General features: G+C 40.3%; 2 protein-coding genes across 2 annotated transcripts; one reads left to right on the top strand and one right to left on the bottom strand.

Moving 5' to 3' along the window:
- The first annotated feature begins 9,747 nt into the window (after positions 1 to 9,747).
- On the top strand, positions 9,748 to 11,492 carry LOC149923055 (uncharacterized). Its single transcript, XM_090162412.1, has 7 exons — positions 9,748 to 9,866; positions 9,937 to 10,215; positions 10,289 to 10,435; positions 10,502 to 10,648; positions 10,711 to 10,825; positions 10,896 to 11,073; positions 11,153 to 11,492. The coding sequence occupies exons 2-7, from the start codon at positions 10,140 to 10,142 to the stop codon at positions 11,261 to 11,263; spliced, it is 774 nt and encodes a 257-aa protein (XP_090018538.1). The 5' UTR covers positions 9,748 to 9,866; positions 9,937 to 10,139; the 3' UTR covers positions 11,264 to 11,492.
- Positions 11,493 to 11,867: 375 nt separating this feature from the next.
- On the bottom strand, positions 11,868 to 14,976 carry LOC149923054 (ferric reductase 1-like). Its single transcript, XM_090162411.1, has 13 exons — positions 14,583 to 14,976; positions 14,236 to 14,378; positions 14,079 to 14,170; positions 13,677 to 14,007; positions 13,511 to 13,615; positions 13,290 to 13,452; positions 13,118 to 13,225; positions 12,937 to 13,052; positions 12,779 to 12,865; positions 12,661 to 12,720; positions 12,499 to 12,598; positions 12,219 to 12,424; positions 11,868 to 12,152 (listed from the first exon to the last, which is right to left on the bottom strand). Exons 1-13 carry the CDS (start codon positions 14,785 to 14,787, stop codon positions 12,060 to 12,062), a joined length of 1,809 nt encoding a protein of 602 aa, XP_090018537.1. The 5' UTR covers positions 14,788 to 14,976; the 3' UTR covers positions 11,868 to 12,059.
- Between the last annotated feature and the right edge of the window lie 6,531 nt (positions 14,977 to 21,507).

Genomic DNA, 21,507 nt, shown 5'->3' with positions numbered 1-21,507 from the left:
GGGTACAACGGTAATTATCACAAGGGGAAAAAGGGGCCTATGGGGAAAAGGGGGCCACGGAAATTCTCGCACGGGGGCCGTACTTGGGTGGAAACACACAACTAGCTGAGGGCCCGCCTGTAAGGCGGGCTTCTCGGCTAGTCTATATATATTGGTTTGTTACCTTCTATGCACGCCCAAGATAATTGTCCGATTCGCACGAAATTTGGCCTGTGGCATTGTGGCCCCTGCCGTCAGGTTATAGGGGCGTCTTGAGATTGCTAACCTTCGTAGTTTTTTACCACGGGACCAATAACCGGTGACCGCAAGACCGAAACCCCTGACCTCACGCTGTCAAGAGACGCGGGTATTAAGATACACGGGAGTTTATATCTCTGGCTCTAATTGCCTCACTTAGCTGCTGCATGGCACGACCTACGACCCTTGCGTTCGTTCTCTTTTCTCAGCCCCCCCCCCCTCCCCTCTCTATCTGTGTCACGCTGACACCTTTGCCCGGGCCGTATTCATTCCACGCATACCCATAATACCAACCGATATGTCATTTGATTTTAAACGCCTGCAATTCCCAATCAATCTTAGCTTCGCAATGACAATTAATAAAGCGCAAGGACAGTCACTTAAAACTGTGGGTATTAATTTAGAAAACCCATGCATTATGTGGCGTGCTCAAGAGTTGGAGCTGCAAATAACCTGTACATACTTACTCCAAACGGAGAAACTAAAAATATTGTGTACATAAAAGCTTTATCATAATTACATCTTAAACTAATCAAAGAAATCAAATATATGTTACAAGATATGATATTTTGCACTATTAAACGTTTGCAATTTAAAAAAATTCCTATTTACTATTTAAAAATAATTTAATTGGCATTTTTTAAATTGCAAACGTTTATTAGTGCAATATTAATATATATTTGATTTCTTTGATACGTACCCCAGATTCGAAATCACGGCGTTTCTCAATAGCGCGTTTTCTCGTGAGGCTTTTACTGAGTTCGCGCCGGAAGTCGGAAAAATCGGGCTCCATAGCAGGGTGAGACACAAGGAATTTCAATAGATAACCCAAGATTATATTACTCACCTTTAGTTTTCTTTCGTTTAGAAACATTTTTAGAGCTACAGGCATGATCCATTATTGTTTTAAAACCATATAAAGCAAAAATATCTGGTATCTTGAAAACCGCAAGTCAAAAACCAAAGCGCAATTTTCACTAAAACTTTACGTTTTAACTAGATGTCGTTAGCCCTGCCAGCTCCATGGATGAAGTTTTTTCCGACTTCCGCCGGGAACTCAGTAAGAGCCTGCGTTTACGTGCAAGGAGCTTTATTTCGAATCTAGGGTACGTAGTTTTATTATCTTTGATCTCACCACAGTTTCCTCATGGAATAATCCATGGTACAGGCTTTCCTATTCAGACCGCCGTTCCCTCTCTCGTTATTCCATGGTCCCGTGGCCTTTATGCATCAGCCACAGGGGGTTTAAAGGGGTACACGGGGTTTGGTACGACTGCGAGTTTGAGTTATTTCCCACGGAAATTCTCGCATTGGAAAGGGGCAGGTGGGTGACACGGTAATTATCACATGGGCAAAAGGGGGAGGAAGGGCCTTACTGGGGTGGTTCTACTATGGGGAAAAGGGTACCACGGTAATTATAAAAAAGGGGGAGGTGGGTACCACGGTAATTATCACATGGGAAAAAGGGGGAGGTGGGTACCACGGTAATTATCACATGGGAAAAAGGGGGAGGTGGGTACCACGGTAATTATTACATGACAAAAAAGGGGAGGAACGGTAATTATCACATGGGGAAAACGGGGAGTACCCCGGTAATTATCACATGGGGAAAAAGGGGAGGTAGGGCCTTACTGGGGTGGTTCTACTTTGGGGAAAAGGGTGCCACGGAAATTCTTGCATGGGAAAAAGGGGTTGGGGGGCGTACTGGGGTGGAGCGCCTCGAAACACACAACTAGCTGAGGGCCCGCCTGTAAAGCGGGCTTCTCGGCTAGTTTATATATATAGGCAGGAAAATAAGAAGCGGGAATTGACCGATTTCAAAATTACGTTTTGGCGCGTGACAGTACCTTTGCATTGTGAGGTATAGCAGGCTTATTTACCTACTTTTATACCCTAACATGGCGGCGTATTTTCACGGGCAAAATTAATTTTCAAAGTTAAAATTTGGTTTCACCCTAAGCCTTAAAATATCAATATAACATAACAAAGTACTTATCACTTAAAACATTTTGAATTGTGGCATCGAGGTTAATGTCTATAGAGGGTGTAGTAGAGACAAGATTGATTTGACGCTTCTTTAGAAAACTGGGCTATTTTGAATTTCAGTGAGGTTTTTAGTTACATTTTCATTTGTTTCTTTAACTAACGGTGTCAGGTTTTCATTTTCTCTACTTATCACTGGGCTCAGGGGTTTTCGGCGTTTGCAAGTATTTACCCTTTTTATAATATAACAGAAACTACTGGCTTTAATCCTGTAGGTGCAGAGAAACATTTTGCTTTCTTTATCACGGGAATGCCATCAAATTGTGAAGCTGTTTTATAGAAGTAGGCTTTATCGCATAATCGCTTATTAGGAAATATGCTTACGACAATTTCCGTCTAAGTTCAAGGTAACTGGTTTATTTTCATTGCCATTAGGAATCTTCTCTTCTAAAAATGCCTGTTCTCATTTCCGTCGAAAACTAACTTAAGATAACGTTTGATTTTTAGTCGACAAGCAATTTTTAATTAAACAATAATGAGACATGGTGGAACTAAATAAAGCGAACAATTCCTTCAGGTCAAAAGCATTACGTGAGTAACGTTATCATAGAAATTAAACAAATAAGCTTTAGCTTAATATATTAAAACGTTTGAAAAATCACACGCGCCACCGTTTAAATGCAAGAGTTGACTAGCAAACTGACCTCACAGTCTGACACGGGTGGTTTTTTCTCCATATTACCGACATCTGGCGGTAATCAAATGCGGTAGCTTAGAGCCAGATTTAAAAAAAAATTACTGTTCATAATATGGCCTGTATTACAGATGGCTATGGTCAGAGCATGGCCGCCTCCATGCGCGACCGGGGAACGTGGTGGGGTGGCAGTCTTGGTTAATAAGACTGTACAGGCGATTCGTCTGCCACCTCTAGTTTGCTACGGCATTGAATCCCTAGTTTTAAAACTTCACTTCCCTTTGGGGTGGATTACGCTCTTCAACATTTACGACCCCAGGGGTAAGGCACCCAAAGCATTTTTCGATCAGCTTTTTCGTAGCGTGGACACTCCAGTTATTGTTCTTGGGGACTTTAACGCTCACAACTGCCTGTGGGGCAGCAATAAAACAGACGCCGCGGGCCGCCGCATTCAAGCTTGGCTGGAGGACAATGACCACATGGTCCTTCTTAATTCTGGTGAAAACACCCGACGCCCATGTGGGGCCACGGAAGGTGTGCTCGATCTTGCTTTCGCTAGCCGAGATATAGCCTTACACATCCCTTGGACAGTTCTGAACAGTGGGACCAGTGACCACCTCCCAGTATTACTCGGACAAGTTAGCAGGGATTAACTTCCGTCGCAAAGGGGCCCAGCCTTCTGGAAATATAAAGAGGCGGATTGGAAACGTTTTCGCATCAACCTGGATGCCTCCCTGGGCGAAGTTCCCTTAACGGTCGAATCGGCGGAGCGTCTCCTCTATCAGGCGGCGTCAGAAACGTTACACACTACAAGGGGGGTGGCCCCTCGGCCCCTCGTCCCCCTCCTTGGTGGGACTCCTCTTGCGCGGCCAAAGCCAAGACTGTCCAAGCCGCTCGTAGAAAGGCTCAGCGCTCCGGTTTCTCTTTTGATCAGATTTCCTACAAGAAAGAACGAGCTCTTTTTAAACGCCTCATCAAGGATAAAAAAGGACAGTTGGAGACAGTACTGTGCCAGGCTTCACGCTCACACTCCTCTGACCCAAGTGTGGTCTCAGGTTCGATGGCGCAAAATGGGGTCCTTACCTCGTAAACTTATCACCCTTAAAACTGGCGCTGACTTCCTTACGGACCAGAAGGAAGTCGCGGAGTTTTTGGCTTGGACTGCCTGCTCTGACATTCACCCTCCTCCGGCGCTTCGTCCTGACCAAGAGTATGTCTCAGCTTATTTCCTGGCTAGCCCATCTACCAGTTACACTGCTACTTTCTTCGAAGAAGAACTCTATGGCGTCCTCTCCGGTCTACACAACACTTCCCCAGGGGTGGACAATGTATCTAATCTGATCATAAAAAACTCTACCCCGGCCTATCGTGGGGCACTCTTGGCGCTCTACAACCGCCTCTGGGGTGAAGGGGTGATGCCTTCGAGGTGGAAACACGCTATCTTACACCCGATCTTGAAGCCGGGGAAATCTGCTACGGACGCTACCTCTTACAGGGACATTGTTATTCTCCCAAATCTGGGGAAAATCTACGATAAACTGGTACTTGGTCGGCTAGTCTGGTATCTAGAGCTCAACAAGGTGCTCCCTCCGGAACAATCGGGTTTCCGAAAAGGTCGTCGTGCCTCGCTTCTGCGGCCAGCTGCGCTCTGGCCTCCAATAAGCATTGCCTAGCGGTGTTCCTGGATCTCAAAGACGCATTCGGGAGTGTCCACCATCGCGCGCTCCTCTACTAACTCCAAAGTTTTGGCCTGGAGGGCAACCTGCTGCGGTGGGTTGAAAACTTCTTGGCGGGTCGCACTTCTCAAGTTCGCGTCAAGGGTGAATTTTCGGCAACTTTCCCGGTTCAGAGAGGACTTCCTCAGGGCAGCGCCATTAGCCCTATCCTATTCAGTGTCATGCTGGATGGGATTCCTCCGCTCAGCCCAAAGGCGGTCTATCACGGGGAGCACGCGGATGACATTGCCGTCTGGACCAGCGGCTTTGACTGGGGGAATCTTTTCCGGACTATGCAAGTCGTTCTTGACAGGATCACCGACTACGGCGCAAACTGGGGACTAAACTTTCAACCTCTCAAGTGCAATTTTATGACCTTCTCTCGCGACAACGTCTTTCCGGCGGCCCTCACTCTCACACTGGGCCATCAGCCACTCACTAAGGTATCCACCTACAGGTACCTAGGTGGTCTTTTCGATGACCGTCTCTCTTGGATTCCCCATATCGAGGACCTTTCCTCCTCTTCGATGAAGAGACTAAACCTCCTGCGAGCGGTTTCGGGTACCCAGTGGGGTGCAGGTCGTAAGGTTTTGCGGCTTCTATATACACACCTCGTACCCTCCAGACTGGATTACTCCAGTCCCCTTTACGCGTCGGCGCCCGCTTGTGCCCTCAAGAAACTAGATAAAATTCAAAATGCGGCCCTTAGAGTCATCCACCGTCTTCTCCTATCAGTTTAATGGAGACCGAAGCGGCCATTCCGCCTTTAAGCAACAGGAGAGACTATATGGACCTAATCACCCTTGCTCCATGTGGGGCGGCGGACACTCCGGACTTCTACCGCACTCTCCTGCGCCGGGACGTTGCTTCCCAAAGAACAGGCTGCCTTTTCTACTTAGAGCTTAGCGCCTGGCTCAGGCCTGCAATCTTGATTGGCTTTTCCACGTTACTAGTCGACACCTTGTCACTGCGGCGACCCCACGATGGACCCCTCCGTTGGCGACCATCATCTCGCGTTGGCTCACCAGTCCTAAGGATGACAATAACTCCGAACAGTTACGGCAACTGTTTTTCGCAACTCTCGAACCTCACGCGAAGGACGCGATGGTTTTCTACACGGACGGTTAGGGTTCCCCCGATTCAGGGGTCGCGGGTGCTGCCTTCGCAATTCCCTCCCTCAACATTGGTGCGGTTAATTTAGTGGACTCAGGTCATCCTATCAATCGGGTCGAGTTATTTGCCATCCAGATGGCTCTCTCCTACGCGTCTACACATCTGTCTTCGCCGGTAGTTGTCTGTTCCGACTCTAAAAGCGCACTCACCCAACTGCTAAGTCGGTCTATGGATCCGGTGGCCATCTGTATCCAGGAGCTTTGCGATGATTACCCGTATCCGGCTTCTCTAATCTGGTGTCCAACACACGTGGGAGTTCCCGGAAACGAGATGGCCGATCGTCTCGCCTCGGTCACTGGGCTCCAGCGCCCTTCTAGAGTGGACTTCCTCCTCCCGTCTACTCTTGTAGAAATAAAGAGTGCGTGTCGTCGGGCTCTCTCAGCTGAGTGGAGTACGGACTGGCAGACCAGTAGGGTAGTGCGGCCTCTTCGTGAGGCAAAACCCTTTCCTGGCTCTAGTACTATTCTTAACTTGAAACTCTCGCGCAAGGACGATACCCTTCTCTCGCGACTAGGTTGTGGTCGCCTTCCCACAAACGCGACCCTATACCGGTTCAACCTCATTGTGACGGCCGTTTGCACTCACTGTGGAGCTATCGACGATGCTCACCACATCTTATTCACCTGCCCCTATCACACTGGCCGTCGCCATAGAAATCGGATAACAAACTAGAACGCTTAATCGAATGGCTAACAAGGTACCAATTAGATTCTTGGCTAAAACGACAGTAACGCCATCTGCGCTGCCTAAAGAGGCGCGCTCACGCGTAACTTGCTTAAAATCCCCCCCCATTGAAATTAATGTAAAGTTGGCGATAATTAAACGTTAATTAACCTACCAAATGATATAAGAAATATTCCACTGACAATTTTTCCCGTTTATATGAACTTAAATGTAATATAAAATCGTCTTGAAAAATCGTTTATCGCTTTATAACATTCAAAAATAATATTTTCCCGCACCATGTAGATAACCGAGCATCTGCTCGTCTAGGTAAAGTTTGTGTTGTCAACGCGCGTAATAGAAAGAAAAATGAGATTTTAGAAAGTAGGTTGTAATTCGGAACGATATTAATACTTTTCACGAATTTTGCCATCGGTGAATTATAAATATGACTTGAAATAAGTTTCAAGGTTTATTTAAAAGCTAGTTTCACAACTTTTCATCCATTGGTTCGTTCAGAATGTATCTTTAAAGTAGACGAAAATTTTAAGGCGCGGAATCTTGCCCAGTCTTAAAGGGAATATAACCTCTGGTATTTCTGTCGCCCTCCGAGGGTTCCAATATTGTCCGCTGCCTCCCATGGCTTTTCACACCTGCTTATTGTGAAGGGAATAAAGGAAATTGATGGGGTCTTCCATAAAGACTCGGTTTAATCTACTGCGTATTTTGAAACGGAAAACCCGATTACTATCGTTAAATCTTGGTTAAATGATGGCGAACGCTCCTTGTAATAAGAAACAAATAACGAAATACGTTCTAAGCTTATTTAAAAATTCCACGTATTTCGTTATTTGTTTCGTATTAAAAATATCATATTATTAATCCAAGATTTAACAATAGTAATCGGGTTTTTCCGTTTCAAAATACGCGCGTTGACAACGCAAACTTATTATATTATTAATGTTAATAATTTTAATATTATTTTTGAATGTTATAAAGCAATAAACGGTTTTTCAAGACGATTTTATATTACATTTAAGTTCATATAAACGGGAAAATTTGTATGTTGAATATTTCTTATATCATTTGATAGGTTGATTCGCTCGCGTTCTACATGTCGAACAGTCTCATCCGACAGGCTGATCACTCCGCGTAATCGGTGTACAGAGCCGTACCTTTGACTGTACTAATGGGATTTCGCGTAATCTTTGAAGTCCCTGCCTTTGGCACTGCTAATCTAAGCGTAATCCGGTGTACAGACTTTCTAAGAGTGGTTAGCCCCTCGGTCTCATCGGTGTCGTGTTTTCTTTTCAAAGCATTGATACTGGTCTTTTGGATTTATTCCTTACTTAAATTGAAGTGACCCATTATTCCGACTTTCTCATCATTTTGTCTCACACATCCTTCACAATAGCTTCATTTTCAAGCGATTTATTGCAAAAATAACAAGAGTTAGCTGGGTGGTAAATTTTAAACGCGGTTACATGAAGAGCGGCGGATGCGTTTTAAGTCAACGAAGGCGCAAAATTGTAAGCCGCGTTTCACGTACAACGTTAAAACCGCGATTACGACACAACGATTGCTCGTATGTAAAATGTTCATAGAACATTTTTTGTAGGAAATAGCCGGACCCTAATATTCATACTTGGGTCTATAGCCGTACATACAATACTAACGTAGATATTCGCGATAAACCATTACTGTGCACCGGTTTTCCCCATAACCATTGCTCGTAAAACAACTATTTCTAACAGTAACCAGTGAAAAGATATGTTTTTGTTTGAGTAATTACTCCTTAAATATTTAATTACGGAATTTTGCGTTCTTAGCGATTGGAAATTATGGTAAAAAGAAAACTATTTCTAACACTAACCTGTGAAAATTTATATTTTCTTTTGAGTATGTACTCTTACACGATTTGATTACTTTAATTAAACATAAGTTACTTTAAAGATGTAAAAAAAACCGCGTTAGCGTCGAACTAAAGTCGGCCATTTAATTTTAGGCGAAATAGAGTGTTAGTTCACCAGTTTGGCACCGATGGCGTAACTTTCGTTGCCAGCCAAACGAAAAGCATGGGCCAAAGGCAGGGTTTTTTAAAAGTTCTAATCGGAACCCGCGACAAAATTTCAAAAATCGTTCTAGTTTGTTATCCGATTTCTATGGGCGTCGCCCAGCGCTGGTTTCAGCGCTCCAGAAGTGCAATCATGGGCCAAATAATGATAAATCCAGGACATGCCTCCGGTATCTTCATACGTACTAAATCGGCCGTCTACCAAAAGTAACGGGTGGCCATTTTAGTAGGCGGGGAAAAGGTGCAAATAAAAAAAATTGCGAGCAAAATCAAGCTGAAATTTCCGGTTTCCCGAACGCCATCTTGTGTTGACTAAGTCGAAATTCGGAAATAAGTGGCGGTTGTAATTCGAAAATCCTGCCATATGGGCCCCTCATTTTTAGATTAATGTTAACGATTCTAGGAAAGTATATGTTTAATATTATATAATTATATATATTATACTAATTATGAATCTAGTACGTAAAAAAAAGTACTTACAATAATAACCACACTAGATATGATAACTGTGAATAAATATTCCAGGATATTTACTACGACGATCACGTGTATTATTTTTGAAAACTGCCCCTAAAAAATTTGCCCCCAAAATTACGTAGGTCCACGATCGCGCATTTTTCCCAATAGGGGCAATAGTGGTCGGGTGTTAGCGCTGTTGGACGGTTTTTTCGCATAGAGTCATGTCCTGGATTTATCATTATTTGGCCCATGGTGCAATCTTCCGAACACTCTAGTGGGAGTTCTTAAAGCAGTACATGGAGGTCATATGGACATTATTATTGCCACCTGTGCTATTCTGCGACGTGCGGTGCATTGACATTCTACTCGGTTTCCTTATTTTGTTTTCCTTTGTTTTTGGTGTAATTCTACCATTTGCACAGTGTACTTCGAGCTTTTTATTATTTTTCTTTTTTGTTTTGTTTGTTTTTTAATTGCGCGCCTGGTGTGAAGGCCCCCGCTATATACACCACAAACTTGTAAACCTTTATTCCGACCCCCCCGTCTTATTTTAACGAACTATTGAGAGATAGACGGCGCCACGGGTAGAATGATAAAGTTTTATCGTGATTTGGGAGCAGACTGCAGTATTCTTATTTTTTTAAAAACTTGTTTGGTGAAATACTGAAATCCGACGTTTTGATTGGACCTCTAGATTAATATTCCCAACTCAATGGTCTGATTTCCTTTTTTCTTAGAATGTTAAGTTAGTTCCTGTTTCAAATTCCTTGAAAAAAACTTGGGAAACTTAAAGTATATTTACAACTTTTAAAAATTTCAAATAAATAAATACTTTAAACAGCAGAACCTCAGTTTCTTATAGTCCCTGGTAATTATATTAAGGAATTGAATCTTTTTGAGATAAATAAACAATTATATTATTGTATAAATTATTTTAGTCTATGATTGTACCAGGGGGCTGTGATTGTACCATAAGCTGCAGAAACTTCATGAAGTTATGACTTTTTTCAAATCGCATGGCGTCATGGCCATAGCTTAAATGGTGACTGCTATCATTGAGGAATATATTTAACAAATGGTTAAATGACAGTGGTAACAGCAACCTAAGTTTTGTCTTACAAGCTTCTTTAATGTAGCCAAAATGATTTGTTTGAGAAACATCAATACAGTGCCAATCACTGTAATTATTGGACTCATACCTTTTTCGTTTGTTTTTGGTATGATCAATTTTATTCACGCACTATCATTTGTTTAGATAAAATTCTGTAAAATTATTTAATTATGCAATAGTTGATGCTGATTTGGGAGCAGCGTGTAAGAAAGTGTTCAATATAGCTCTTTTTTGCTCTGGACGAAATATTCATTGTGCTGCCGATAATACTTGTCAATGCAGATCTACACATCCGGTTATAATTAACCCCCATTTGTGTCTTAAGCGTAAGAATGCAAATTTGATGCAGCAGGTTTTTCTATTACATTTATCAAAATTTTATGTTTTTACAGAGCAGTTGTATAATGAAAAATGTGAAGACTCTCTTCAATGTACACATTACGACCTTAACACTTACTGTACCTTAGGCTCAATACAAAGTATCTGCAACTGTAAAAGTGATTTTGAGTTCAATGAAATCAATAAAAAGTGCCAAAAACGTATGTCAAAACAATACCTGATTTAAATAAATTATCTAATTTTAAGTAATGGTTATCTCTAGTGACAAAAGGTGGAAAATCATCTGGTGTACCAGTGGCTGGTGCAATTATTATTACTGTGGCTATTGTTGGGTCAATTAGCGCACTTTTGCTTCTAGCACATTACTTTTTGAGGAGGTTATTAGAAATTTTTTGTTTCATTTTCTTATTCTGTTAAATCTACAAGAGCTTCATTATTTTTTAATAGAAAATCGCACATAAGATTAATGGCAATAATTTCATCATGCCATTCTGACATTCCAATGTCTGAACCTAGTAATCAGCCATCTGCCCCGACACATTGTGATAATACAACTAATTTACTTTCAAATAATCCAAATGCAACGGATCCATTGCCTAGCTACGACACCGCTATTTCTTTGGAAGTAATTATATTTTGTATTTACGATCAACAAAATTAAGGAACAAACTATCATACCCAAAACAAACCCTTATTTTCTTTAGCGTGTAGATAATCCTGAGCTGAGTGGGGACATCGAATGCCCGCCCTCTTATGATGAAGTTATGAAGAACTCAGTTATTGAACTTAATGAAACAAAAAATATTTCTACTTAATTTACTACCAATTGATGGCAGATACTATTAAAAATTAAAATTTGTAAGGACTTTGCTAAAAACAAATTTAATGGCCTAGTACTGTCCAGCTCTCTAAAAATAGTTTTTATATGACATTGACCAAAAGAACTATGCATTTTTGCAATATTTTTGTATTTGTAAATAAGAAAGCTACTCTTTTAAGGACATGTTATATTTCAAAATCATGAATTAAAAGTCCATAAAATAATTACCGTAGCAATCTATGTTTGTAATACTTAGTGGGTTGCAAACTCTCAAAAAAGAATCTAGATTCCCTCGATAAATAGATACATTAATTTCATTTCATTATGTACAAAAGTATCTAGTTTATTAGGGTAAAAATCTATGAATTCACAAATTTTTCACAATCACTAAATTTCTAACGCAAACATTTTGCTTTACGTAAAAAAAAACATTAAAAAACAATGTACAAAAAGGTTTAAAATATATTTCGTTTGTCTCATGCGTTCTCTGTAGTTGGACTTAACCAACAACCTATCAAAGTAAATTTTGATTTCATTTATGTTATAACTAACTCAAACCATGGTCAACTAACTTAACTTTGATCTCGTGCTATAGCGGCCAACCCATTCGCTGAAGTTTCTATGTTAACCTACAAGCAAAAGATATCTGTATGATCAATATAAAAGACTGTATGAGTGCAGCGCCACACTCGTTGTAGCCTTTAACTTCGGCGAATGGGTTGGCCGCTATAGCGAGAGATCACAATTGGGTGTGCTCAAACTAACTCTTGCAACACCTAAAATACCATTCATCACTGTAGACATATCATCAGTACTAATGTAGTTACTAAGCCCACATTCACTGTTATATAGAATCCCAGCATAAATCTTCTACAGCGGCTTCCCTGAAATTTAGAAAACTTAATTAATTCAATATTCAATATTTCAACTTTCTTAAGCGAGGTCTTTACTGGTGAATCCTTTGTAAATTCCATTTCTTTCTTATTCAGATCTTTCATTTGAATATCGTGACTTCCTTTTTTATCCATGAAAAATGAATGAATTTGCATGATGATATGGAATAAAACATGGAAAGCTACGAAGGCACTCAGAACCCAGTAGAATCCAAAGGGTAAAGTGACGGCCGATAGCTCAAATGCGAAGTAGATGGTTACAACTGCAAAGGGATAAAGACAATGATAATGTAGGAAAGTGTATCCTAAACGCAACATATAAAATATAAATAATTACTTCCAAGAATTTGAGCTGCATTGCCAACAAACCAATGCAACCAATTGAAAATGTCACGATTTGAACTTGTGGGTTTTGGCCGAAAGAAGGCCATAATTGGCTGCAAAATAAAACAGAAGGACATTATTTATCAATCATTCTATCCGAGTCTCAAAATCTTACTTGTAGGACTCCTAGACCAGTGCAAACACAGCCAATTATAGGATGTGGATTCGGGGCAACCTGTGTAGCTAAATTTTAGGTTAAGTTTTAAATGTAGGGAATTAATTAGAATATATACCTGACTCCAGCCATCCACATGCAAAAATATCACTACGAAGGCTGCTATGATTAATCCCATTGCTAGTAACATTAAACTTCTGTGACACTGCAATAAATGTAATTGTTCCCGTATGGTAACTTTTCTTCAACTATTTAGAAGACCTCTCAAGTACTTACGAAAAACCACACTTTATCCTTGCATATTTTGTTATTCTCCCAGACTGACTTGTAATGTCTGGCTAACAGTATTGCAATGCTGACTAACCCTATCCAAGCGACTACCATAAAAGCACCTACAAAATATTAAAATTCTTATTTGTAATTTCATTAAATGATAAATTGTGTAGTGCCATCATACCGTGAATTTTAACGAGGTAGTTTGTTTTCCCTGCAACCACTTCGATAATAGTTAAATTTACTTGGTGTTGGGACTGAAGCCGTTCTTTATGCCTAAGTTTTTCACCAGCTAGAAACGAAATTTTCCTTTATGATTCCAATTAAGTTCTACAGTTTTTAATCAATCATCATACCAGGGTTTCTTTGTACTAGTCCTTTGGCTAACATAAGGAAATAGTTGTTTTCAGCAATATTAAAGGTAGCTCCTTCAATATTGGTCAACAACTGTCTCTCCCATCTACAAAATAAAATTCCATCTGAGAATTCTACAGACGCCATGCTTATTCCCAGAAATGGCTGAAGAAAAAGTATATTAGTTTCTCCCTTAAGCATTCGATTATTAAAATATGTTTACATTTTCCAAAACTTTGTTGCGTTTCTTATTAATTTCATTCCAGCTTTGTCTAATCGTAGCTTGCGAGCCATCGGTAGTTAAACATTCGGTTACACTATCCCCTCCCTAATAATTATGATTAAAGTAGTAACGTTGCCCTTGTTGCGGTAAAGTTTAAATTTCCCACCATAAATTTGTCCTCCGAAAGACCAACGGCGATCCACCAATCGGAGATGTTATCTAAAGCGGCGGTCAATTCGAACAAGATCCCGTCACTTAGCGGCGTGTACATAAACAACACCTCGCAATTTCTTCTCTCGGCGCAATGGATGGGCATGCCGAAGCAACCCTTGGTCTTTCCACAAACTTCGTAAGTACCATTTTCTTCGGAAATTTCGTTGGATATTTTCGGCGTAGTTGGCTGTTCTTGTTCAGTCGTAGGAGTGCCACCTTCGACCGATATGGGCGAAGTTTCCAAGTTTGTCCAGAAAACGTTGAACTTTCTAGCCACGGTCGCTCTATATATATAGTTGAGGTAACAATACGACTACAAACTTATTGATAGACGCATAAGTATTTTGGTAAATACCTGAATACGACACGGCCTTCGAAATTCGGAGGTGGGGTCCATACTGTGGTTAGGTTTTCTTTTTTGGCTCGACTGGAGTGTGTTAGAGAGTCCTAAGCGCGAAATATATCGTTTTAATTTGTCTTGGACATTAACTATGGACGTAATTTTAGTTCACTTGTTTCTGCCCGGCGCAATTGACACCTTTCGTGTTAGAAATGACCGAGAAAGATCCGGGAAGAATAATTTCGTTGTCCTCGGCGTTTCTGGCTTGCAGGAAAAATCCTTCGAAAGGATCTCCTCCGACATTCATAATGGTCACTATGAATAATAAACGAGTAATTTAAAATTGGACATTACCTTAAAGGGCCACATTAGCATTTTAATTTCACTAGTATCCCGAGTGAGTAACGGAAATAGCGCTGGAAGAAGTAGTAATATAATTGGTCGGATCTACGATGTACAGCCAGATTCATCAAACCCGGTGTGACCCTTAATTTACTCAACCATTCCTTTCGTACGTACCAACGACTACGTTTCTGTTCTTCTCCGTGTCCTTGATTACATTGAGAGTATAAGGTGAATCGCCGATTTGGGCGACAACACTGTGGCCAGGGACCATGGAATTGCAGACACTGGGTGGTGCGCCGCTACCAAAGCCTTCGATATAACTCGAAGTACTTAGCAGAAGAAATGCCGTCTTTGCCAGAATAATTTGGAGGTAGACCATCTCGGACCGTCGGGATCTGGCGGCTTTGAAAACGATTGTGAATCTTTTTACTCCAAAAACGGATGCATTTGATCAAGAACCGAAGCGAACCGTGACTTGTCAAAATTTAAAAATAAGATAACTTTATCGCGCTAAACGCAGAATCCTAAGATATTAGTCAACTAAAATTAGGTTTAGCTTCGTGCCCCCCACACCAGGTGCGACTCACTAGTTGCCGAAAATATCAACGTAAAATAGGTTGAAGATAGAAGTGACGAATTTATATTTTGTGATTAATTTTGTTGATAAAAGATTACTTTTTTAATTGATCTTTAACTTTTACTTTGTTGTGGTGGTCTCAACAGCGTAAATTTCAATCAACAGAGTTAGAACCATCTGAACTGCTAAGCTTTCTACTTTAGTGATATAGTTTTAATCACCGGGATATATTTGCATAATGCGTGTATCAAATACTACATATACATTATGTCATCATTGTTCATAGTGGCGGCTTGTGTTATTCCCCTTTGCCCACACACAATGCCTTTGAGAAATGGCCGTTATCTTGGACAAATTTATCGGTAAACCTTGTAGGTTTGCTTTATTGACGTAAATTGTCTTCAAGAAAATTATTTCAAAACCATAAACATTTAGCTAGGAATGCAAAAAAGCTAAAAATAACGTACTATTATTATTTTTCCTTATAATCATTTTCTCGTACAAATACCGTAAAAAAATCATATTTTCATTTTTATCTTATAAGATAAGCCAAATGTTTTTAGAGATAAAAACAACTAATTTCATTTCATTATAATTATTCGCTGACAGTGCTGCGCTAGGAGATGAGCTCAGGTTATAAAACTAAGACAACAATTTGGGTGTTCACATTTCGCCACAAAAACTCCGGAACGGGTAGCAATAACGCAACCTAGAGATCGGCCACTTTAACGATATTTAAAGGGCCACACCGGCATTTTAAAAATAATAGCCGGCTATGCCCCGACGATTTGCAAAATCTTGTTAAATTTTTAAGATCTGGCGGAGTGAAATAAGGCTCTCAGAAAAAAATTCGATAATACATATCATATAGCATAAGCCTATCATAAGGTCTAGGCCAAAGCAAAGGTCTAGGTGGGTCTAGGCCAAAATTTTACGATCACATACCCGGTATTAAGAGGTAGGTATTCAAAATCTGCACCTCCTAGTGGCTACGTCCTCAACTATGCATTTCTGAAATAAATTTCCGCGAAATGCATTGTGAATGCGCACAAGCCGTGCGCAAACGTTTTCAAACAAAACCACGCGGGAGAAATCTCCGCCGCTAGCCTTTAGCACCGTAGCCAAGGCTTATTCGCAATTTTATCGCTTTTAAGCTTAAAATTAATACTTATCTTTGTAAAATGATTCATCAGAACCTAAAACTGGCTATTAAAAATAAGATTTGCGTTTCTGAAGGTATTTATTTTTCAAATTTGAGATTTCGACGCCTTTTTTGTGGCATTTATCAATGCGAGCGTGGCTGCTCTACCAAGCAGCCCTGGATTAACCATTAGGCAAAAAAAAAGCAATTGCTTAGGGCATCAAGAAATATAGAAATTAGGGGCACCATCGAAATTTTATTCATTAGGAAAAACTAAAAAATGTTATAATGATACAATGGAACTAAAACTAAATAAAAAATAACTATATCAGTATAATTATATAATATTTATAATAATATACTCCTTTGAAGCGTCTACTGACATCGGCAATTCGCCAAAACGATTACCTCCATAAATATATTGAATACCGCAGGCCTGGTGGCGGGAACAAAACGGCTACATGAAATGTTTTGACTATACTAAATATACTAAAGTCACGTATTTTGGTAAAATTTTTATTTATTAAAACTCACAGTTCAGTAAATACATTTAACTCGGAAAACATTTTGAAATAATGCTAGTCTGGACTCTGGCATCATCTATTATACTTTAGTATAATCAAAACATTTCGTGTTACCATTTTGTTATCGCCACCAGTTTTGCGGTATCCAATATATTTATAGAGGTACTGAGGTAGGGTGGGGTGCATTTGGCCTACTCTTCATTTGACCGACTTTTCATTTGGCCGACTGCTCATATGTCCGAATGCCCATTTAGCCGACAGCTCATTTGGTCGACTTTTCAGTCGGCCTAATGAGCAGACCATATGGCCGACTACTCTTTTAGCCGAAATTCTGGTCGGCCAAATGAGCAGCCCATTTGAGCGACTGCTCATATGACCGACTGTTCATTTGACCGACTGCTCGTTTGGCCGACTGCTCATTTCGCCGACTGCTCGTTTGGCCGACTGCTCGTTTGGCCGACTGCTCGTTTGGCCGACTACTCATTTGACCAACTGCTCATTTCACCGACTCTTATTGCCTGTCCTTCTCTATGTCTTTAGTGTTAGGTTGACTTATAGAACGGGCAATGTATTCTAAGTATTGGCGCCTGACGGCGCCGCGAACTCACTTCGCTCGAGCGCTGGGAGCCCGGCCCGGTGCCCCCTTAGCCCCGTTCTTTATAACCAAGCTGGGCCAAATGAGCAGACGGCCAAAAGAGCAGTCGGCGAAACGAGTAGTCGGCCAAACGAGCAGCTATCCACTCTCTGAAAATCTGTACACCGATTACATAAATGTGAAAATGAGTACAGCCTTTGGTAGTGCTAAATCTGTACTCACTTACGTAATCATTTTAGTGCAGTCAAAGCTACAGGCTTGTACACCGATTACGGGGAGTGATCAGTCCCTCGTAAAAAGTAAGACAATATTTTATATGTAGGAATTTTGAAAAAGAAGATGTTGCTACTGCCCTATCGTCATACGTTCATTTTCTTATCGCATGGACAACGCCGTTACCATGGGCCCCTATGGTATACCTTTACTTATGGGGACCTTATGATAGGCTTATGCATATAGTTATAGTTTAAAAAACTTTTTCTACCATAAACGGCTAATCACGGATAATGTTTCTTTGAGAATCTAGGCATGTAACGACCATATTTTAGGCTTACGTTAGCCCGTTAATTTTAGCATTCTTGATGGGCTTTCTAGTTTCAGTTTAATTGTATCGTTCTTTAAGTTTTTGTAACTTCCCCTCGGGCGTTCTCTCTCTACCCCTTGGCGCAGGCCGTCTTGGGTTGTGTGGGATCGGGTGAACCAGCTGTTCTTAGCCGAGCTTCCCTCTCTTCCATAGGGTCCATAGTGGCTTTAGTGGCCACGGGCTGCTGTGCCGCCAGTAGCTTTTCTCGTTCCATATAACGATGCGTTTGGAGTAAAGGAATGCCCTCTTGTCTTTGTAATGCCGCACTATCTTTTCACCCCCATCTCCCCATTTGGCATTTCTCCGAAATAAGAAACAAGGACTGCCACTATGTCATGTTATTTTATATTTTTGTTATTTCTGTGTGACGTTTTTATGACTTAAGTTCTGAGAGTTTGTATTGATACAATTTTAAGGAAATGAATAGAAAGTGACTCAGATGGAAACGTTTAACGCCTAAGTGCGAAAAGTAAAAGTTTCAATGTGATTGTGTTTGGCTCGGCGGTACCCCCTTCATGGTAAACGAGCGTCCCTTCAACTAATAACTATTTTCGGGGGTTTGAATTTAAAGACTTTCGCTCCCACGCTCGACGATTGGATGTCCTCAGTGATGACCGTTCAGGAACTGAACTAGTGATTGGGCAGATCCCAAAAGCGCGGGAACCCAAGACCATCAAATCCAAAGATTTTGGCGGATTTTAACAGAACGAACTGGAGAACCGCTCTGGGGTCTCGAACCAGAACAAGGGTCACCCTCTCCGCTACTCCTGGAGCAGACCCGACCTTTGGGTAACTTTGGCCACTGACGCGAAGTCGGAAGCATCCCTAAGCTAACGGTGACTATAAGTCGTGATGAATCAAGCTAACCTGGCGGTTTAAGTTAGAAAGGCAAGCTAACCTGGCGGTTTAAGTTAGAAAGGCAAGCTAACCTGGCGGTTTAAGTTAGAAAGGCGTAAGTCCCGTTAGGGCAGCAGAAACCCCGGTGTGCGCGTGTGTGTGTCTGTGCGGCATAAAACTAGCGGTCACCGTTAGTCTCTGCCGAGTATTTGGTAGAGTGAAATCTAATTTGTGTTAATAATTAAAAGTAGCCATTCTAATGACAATTTGGCAGTCCGTCCTTTTATCCCTATGAATAGTTGAAGCATACCCCTAGACTTCAACTCGTTAACTCCAATCGTGTACGTTATACGAGTTTCCCACACTGAGAGAAAAATATGCTGTCGAATTTACAGGTATATTTTGGACCCACGGGTGTCCATGTCGTTACTGTAGATTGAACTGGATCTTTTCGTGAAATTTATGTACATAAACAAAATGTAGATTTTACATTTAAAAGTTTACGGTAGAGGTTTTTGTTGTTACAGGACAATATGTAAACATAACAGTAGGTAACTCTATACATTTTCCATACACTATATTACAGTTTCTAGCTAAAAATGTTTAAACTACAGTTCGCCCCTTAGTATATTTTACAGTTATTTGTATTTTATGGAAAAATATGTTAAATATACAGTCTGAAGTACTGTATATTTTACCGTAAGTTATGTTTATTATATTGAAGAATTCGTAAAATATACAGCTCAAATTACCGTATATTGTACAGTAAGATATATTTAATATATCGAGGAATATGTGAAATATACAGTCGGAGGTACTGTTTATTTTACGGGTACGTATGTGTATTATTTTGAAGAATGTGTAAAATATACATTTGGAAATATTGTTTAATTTACGGGTAGTCACGTTTATTACATTGAAGAATGTGTGAAATATACAGTTTTAAGTATTGTATAATTTACGGGTTCATATGTGTATTATATTGAAGAATGTGTAAAATATACAGTTGGAAGTGCTGAATAATTTACGGGTAGTCACGTTTATTACATAGAAGAATATGTAAAATATACAGTTTGAAGTACTGCATATTTGACGGCTAGTTACGTTTATTACATTGCAGAATATTGTTAAGAAATTATGAGATGGTGTCTAAGTTTAACTGTGAAGAACCCTGTGATCTTGTTCCCAAACGCACTCGTACCCGTGAAACTAATCAACAACCCTAGGCATGGACATCAGGCCCTGTCTCTAGGGATTGAATCGTTTGAGCACGGAGACATCGGTACTCTCCGCCCTATCGCCATTTACACTGGCTATTTATATCGAGTGAGAACGCAGCGGGGGGCTCGGAACAGGGTACACAATATATTAAAAAGTTTATTTACAAAGGTTATTTATATTTACAGGTAAAAGCTCTAAATGTATTTTTATCTTAACAATATGTAAAATATACAGTTGGAAGTATTGTATAATTTACGGGTACTCATGTTTATTATATTGAAGAATGTGTAAAATATACAGTTGGAAGTACTGTTTTAGTAAAGACAAAGCTACGGTTCTAATCGGCGGGCATTCCGCCTTTGCAAAAATCGTTCTACATGTAGTTACTTTCTGATTTCTATGGTTATAGTTGCTAACCCTGTTCGCACGGCCTCGTAGTGACCTAGAAGCCCAACTTAAATAGGATAAATTCTAGTAAAATCCCAATTTGTAACGTTTTCGAAAGGAAAATCCTACGGATAATATAAGATCTTTGGGCCAAAAAAAAACCCCCTAGGTCAAATGCCAAAGTGTTGAAAATATATACCCTGATGGCAAGATCGACCTCAAAATGCCAAGATCCTGGATAAATGCCAAGGAGAGGCAACATTGTTCGAGAGTTTGAAGAAACGAAGTTCTACGATCTAAGAATCTACATTTTTCCTGCAAAGACTATTAATACGCTTCGCTAACTAGACAGACGTCGCCCTACAAAAAATTTGTTACCCCATTAGAAACACGGGAGAAGCTTCTGACCAGCCGTTAGAGGCGCCAGTAGTAGCACTGCTGAACTGCTTAACAAACGACGACCATCGTATGCGGTAGAGTCCGACGCCGAAAGAAAATAAAATTAATCGTTATGTTGATCAGTACAAAAAGGTCAACAAAAGTACAATAAGTTCCTTCTTTAGCCTGGAATTCAGCAACTTAAAACATTAGCGTATCACAGCAATAATTCAAATATTGATGATAAAAGAGTGACGAAAACGTCATTGAATAAAATATTAGAGATTTATTTATACTGGGTAACAGGAATGTACCCTCGGAGAGATAAAAATTAGTACCTTAAAGGGAGTACGTAGTTCCATGTTTATGGTGGATCAACGAGTTTCGCATTTCTACCACCAGGTGTAATGCGAAATATCAAATTAATAAGAAATATACCATCCCCTTTTCCCCAAAATAATTGCTGGTCGAATATTTTGGTGATTGGGTGATTCGGTTGTTTGTGTTTTACCCCAGGTAAGGGAAGGGCCCGTCCTTTTACCGGGAGATCTTTGTTTTTGTGGGATAGCGAGGAGATCACAGCGCCCCTTTGACCCCTTATTGATATGCCGACGTGTCTAAGACCAGTTGTTTGATAGTCATTTATATTTCTTATACATTATATATATTATAAATTATTTATTGTGTTAAAATATGCTTACATGTATTATACATATTTTTACGTTTATATTTATTCTCAAAATTGAAGAGTTGGAAAATAATACGCGAGATAAATAACGCGAGTTTTTTAATAACGCGCGCTCGGACGTGAGCTAAAAAAAAAGAGAGAGTAACGGTTCGGATTTTGATTTGAAAA

The sequence above is a fragment of the Leiobunum rupestre genome, chromosome 11 (genome assembly GCF_980474605.1).
Source record: "Leiobunum rupestre chromosome 11, qqLeiRupe1.1.hap1, whole genome shotgun sequence".
Classification (NCBI taxonomy): domain Eukaryota; kingdom Metazoa; phylum Arthropoda; class Arachnida; order Opiliones; family Sclerosomatidae; genus Leiobunum; species Leiobunum rupestre.
This window is presented reverse-complemented; position numbering and strand designations above follow the sequence as displayed.

Bases quoted from the DNA above. Each gene is read 5' to 3' on its own strand.
- LOC149923055 (XM_090162412.1), top strand. From the start codon at position 10,140: ATGATTTGTTTGAGAAACATCAATACAGTGCCAATCACTGTAATTATT. The intron at 10,649-10,710 runs GTATGTCAAAAC...GGTTATCTCTAG, and splicing joins CAATAAAAAGTGCCAAAAAC to TGACAAAAGGTGGAAAATCA. The intron at 10,826-10,895 runs GTTATTAGAAAT...ATTTTTTAATAG, and splicing joins GCACATTACTTTTTGAGGAG to AAAATCGCACATAAGATTAA.
- LOC149923054 (XM_090162411.1), bottom strand. From the start codon at position 14,787: ATGGTCTACCTCCAAATTATTCTGGCAAAGACGGCATTTCTTCTGCTA. The intron at 13,616-13,676 runs GTGGGAAATTTA...CATAATTATTAG, and splicing joins TTTCGGAGGACAAATTTATG to GGAGGGGATAGTGTAACCGA. The intron at 13,226-13,289 runs GTATGATGATTG...TTTCGTTTCTAG, and splicing joins ACTAGTACAAAGAAACCCTG to CTGGTGAAAAACTTAGGCAT.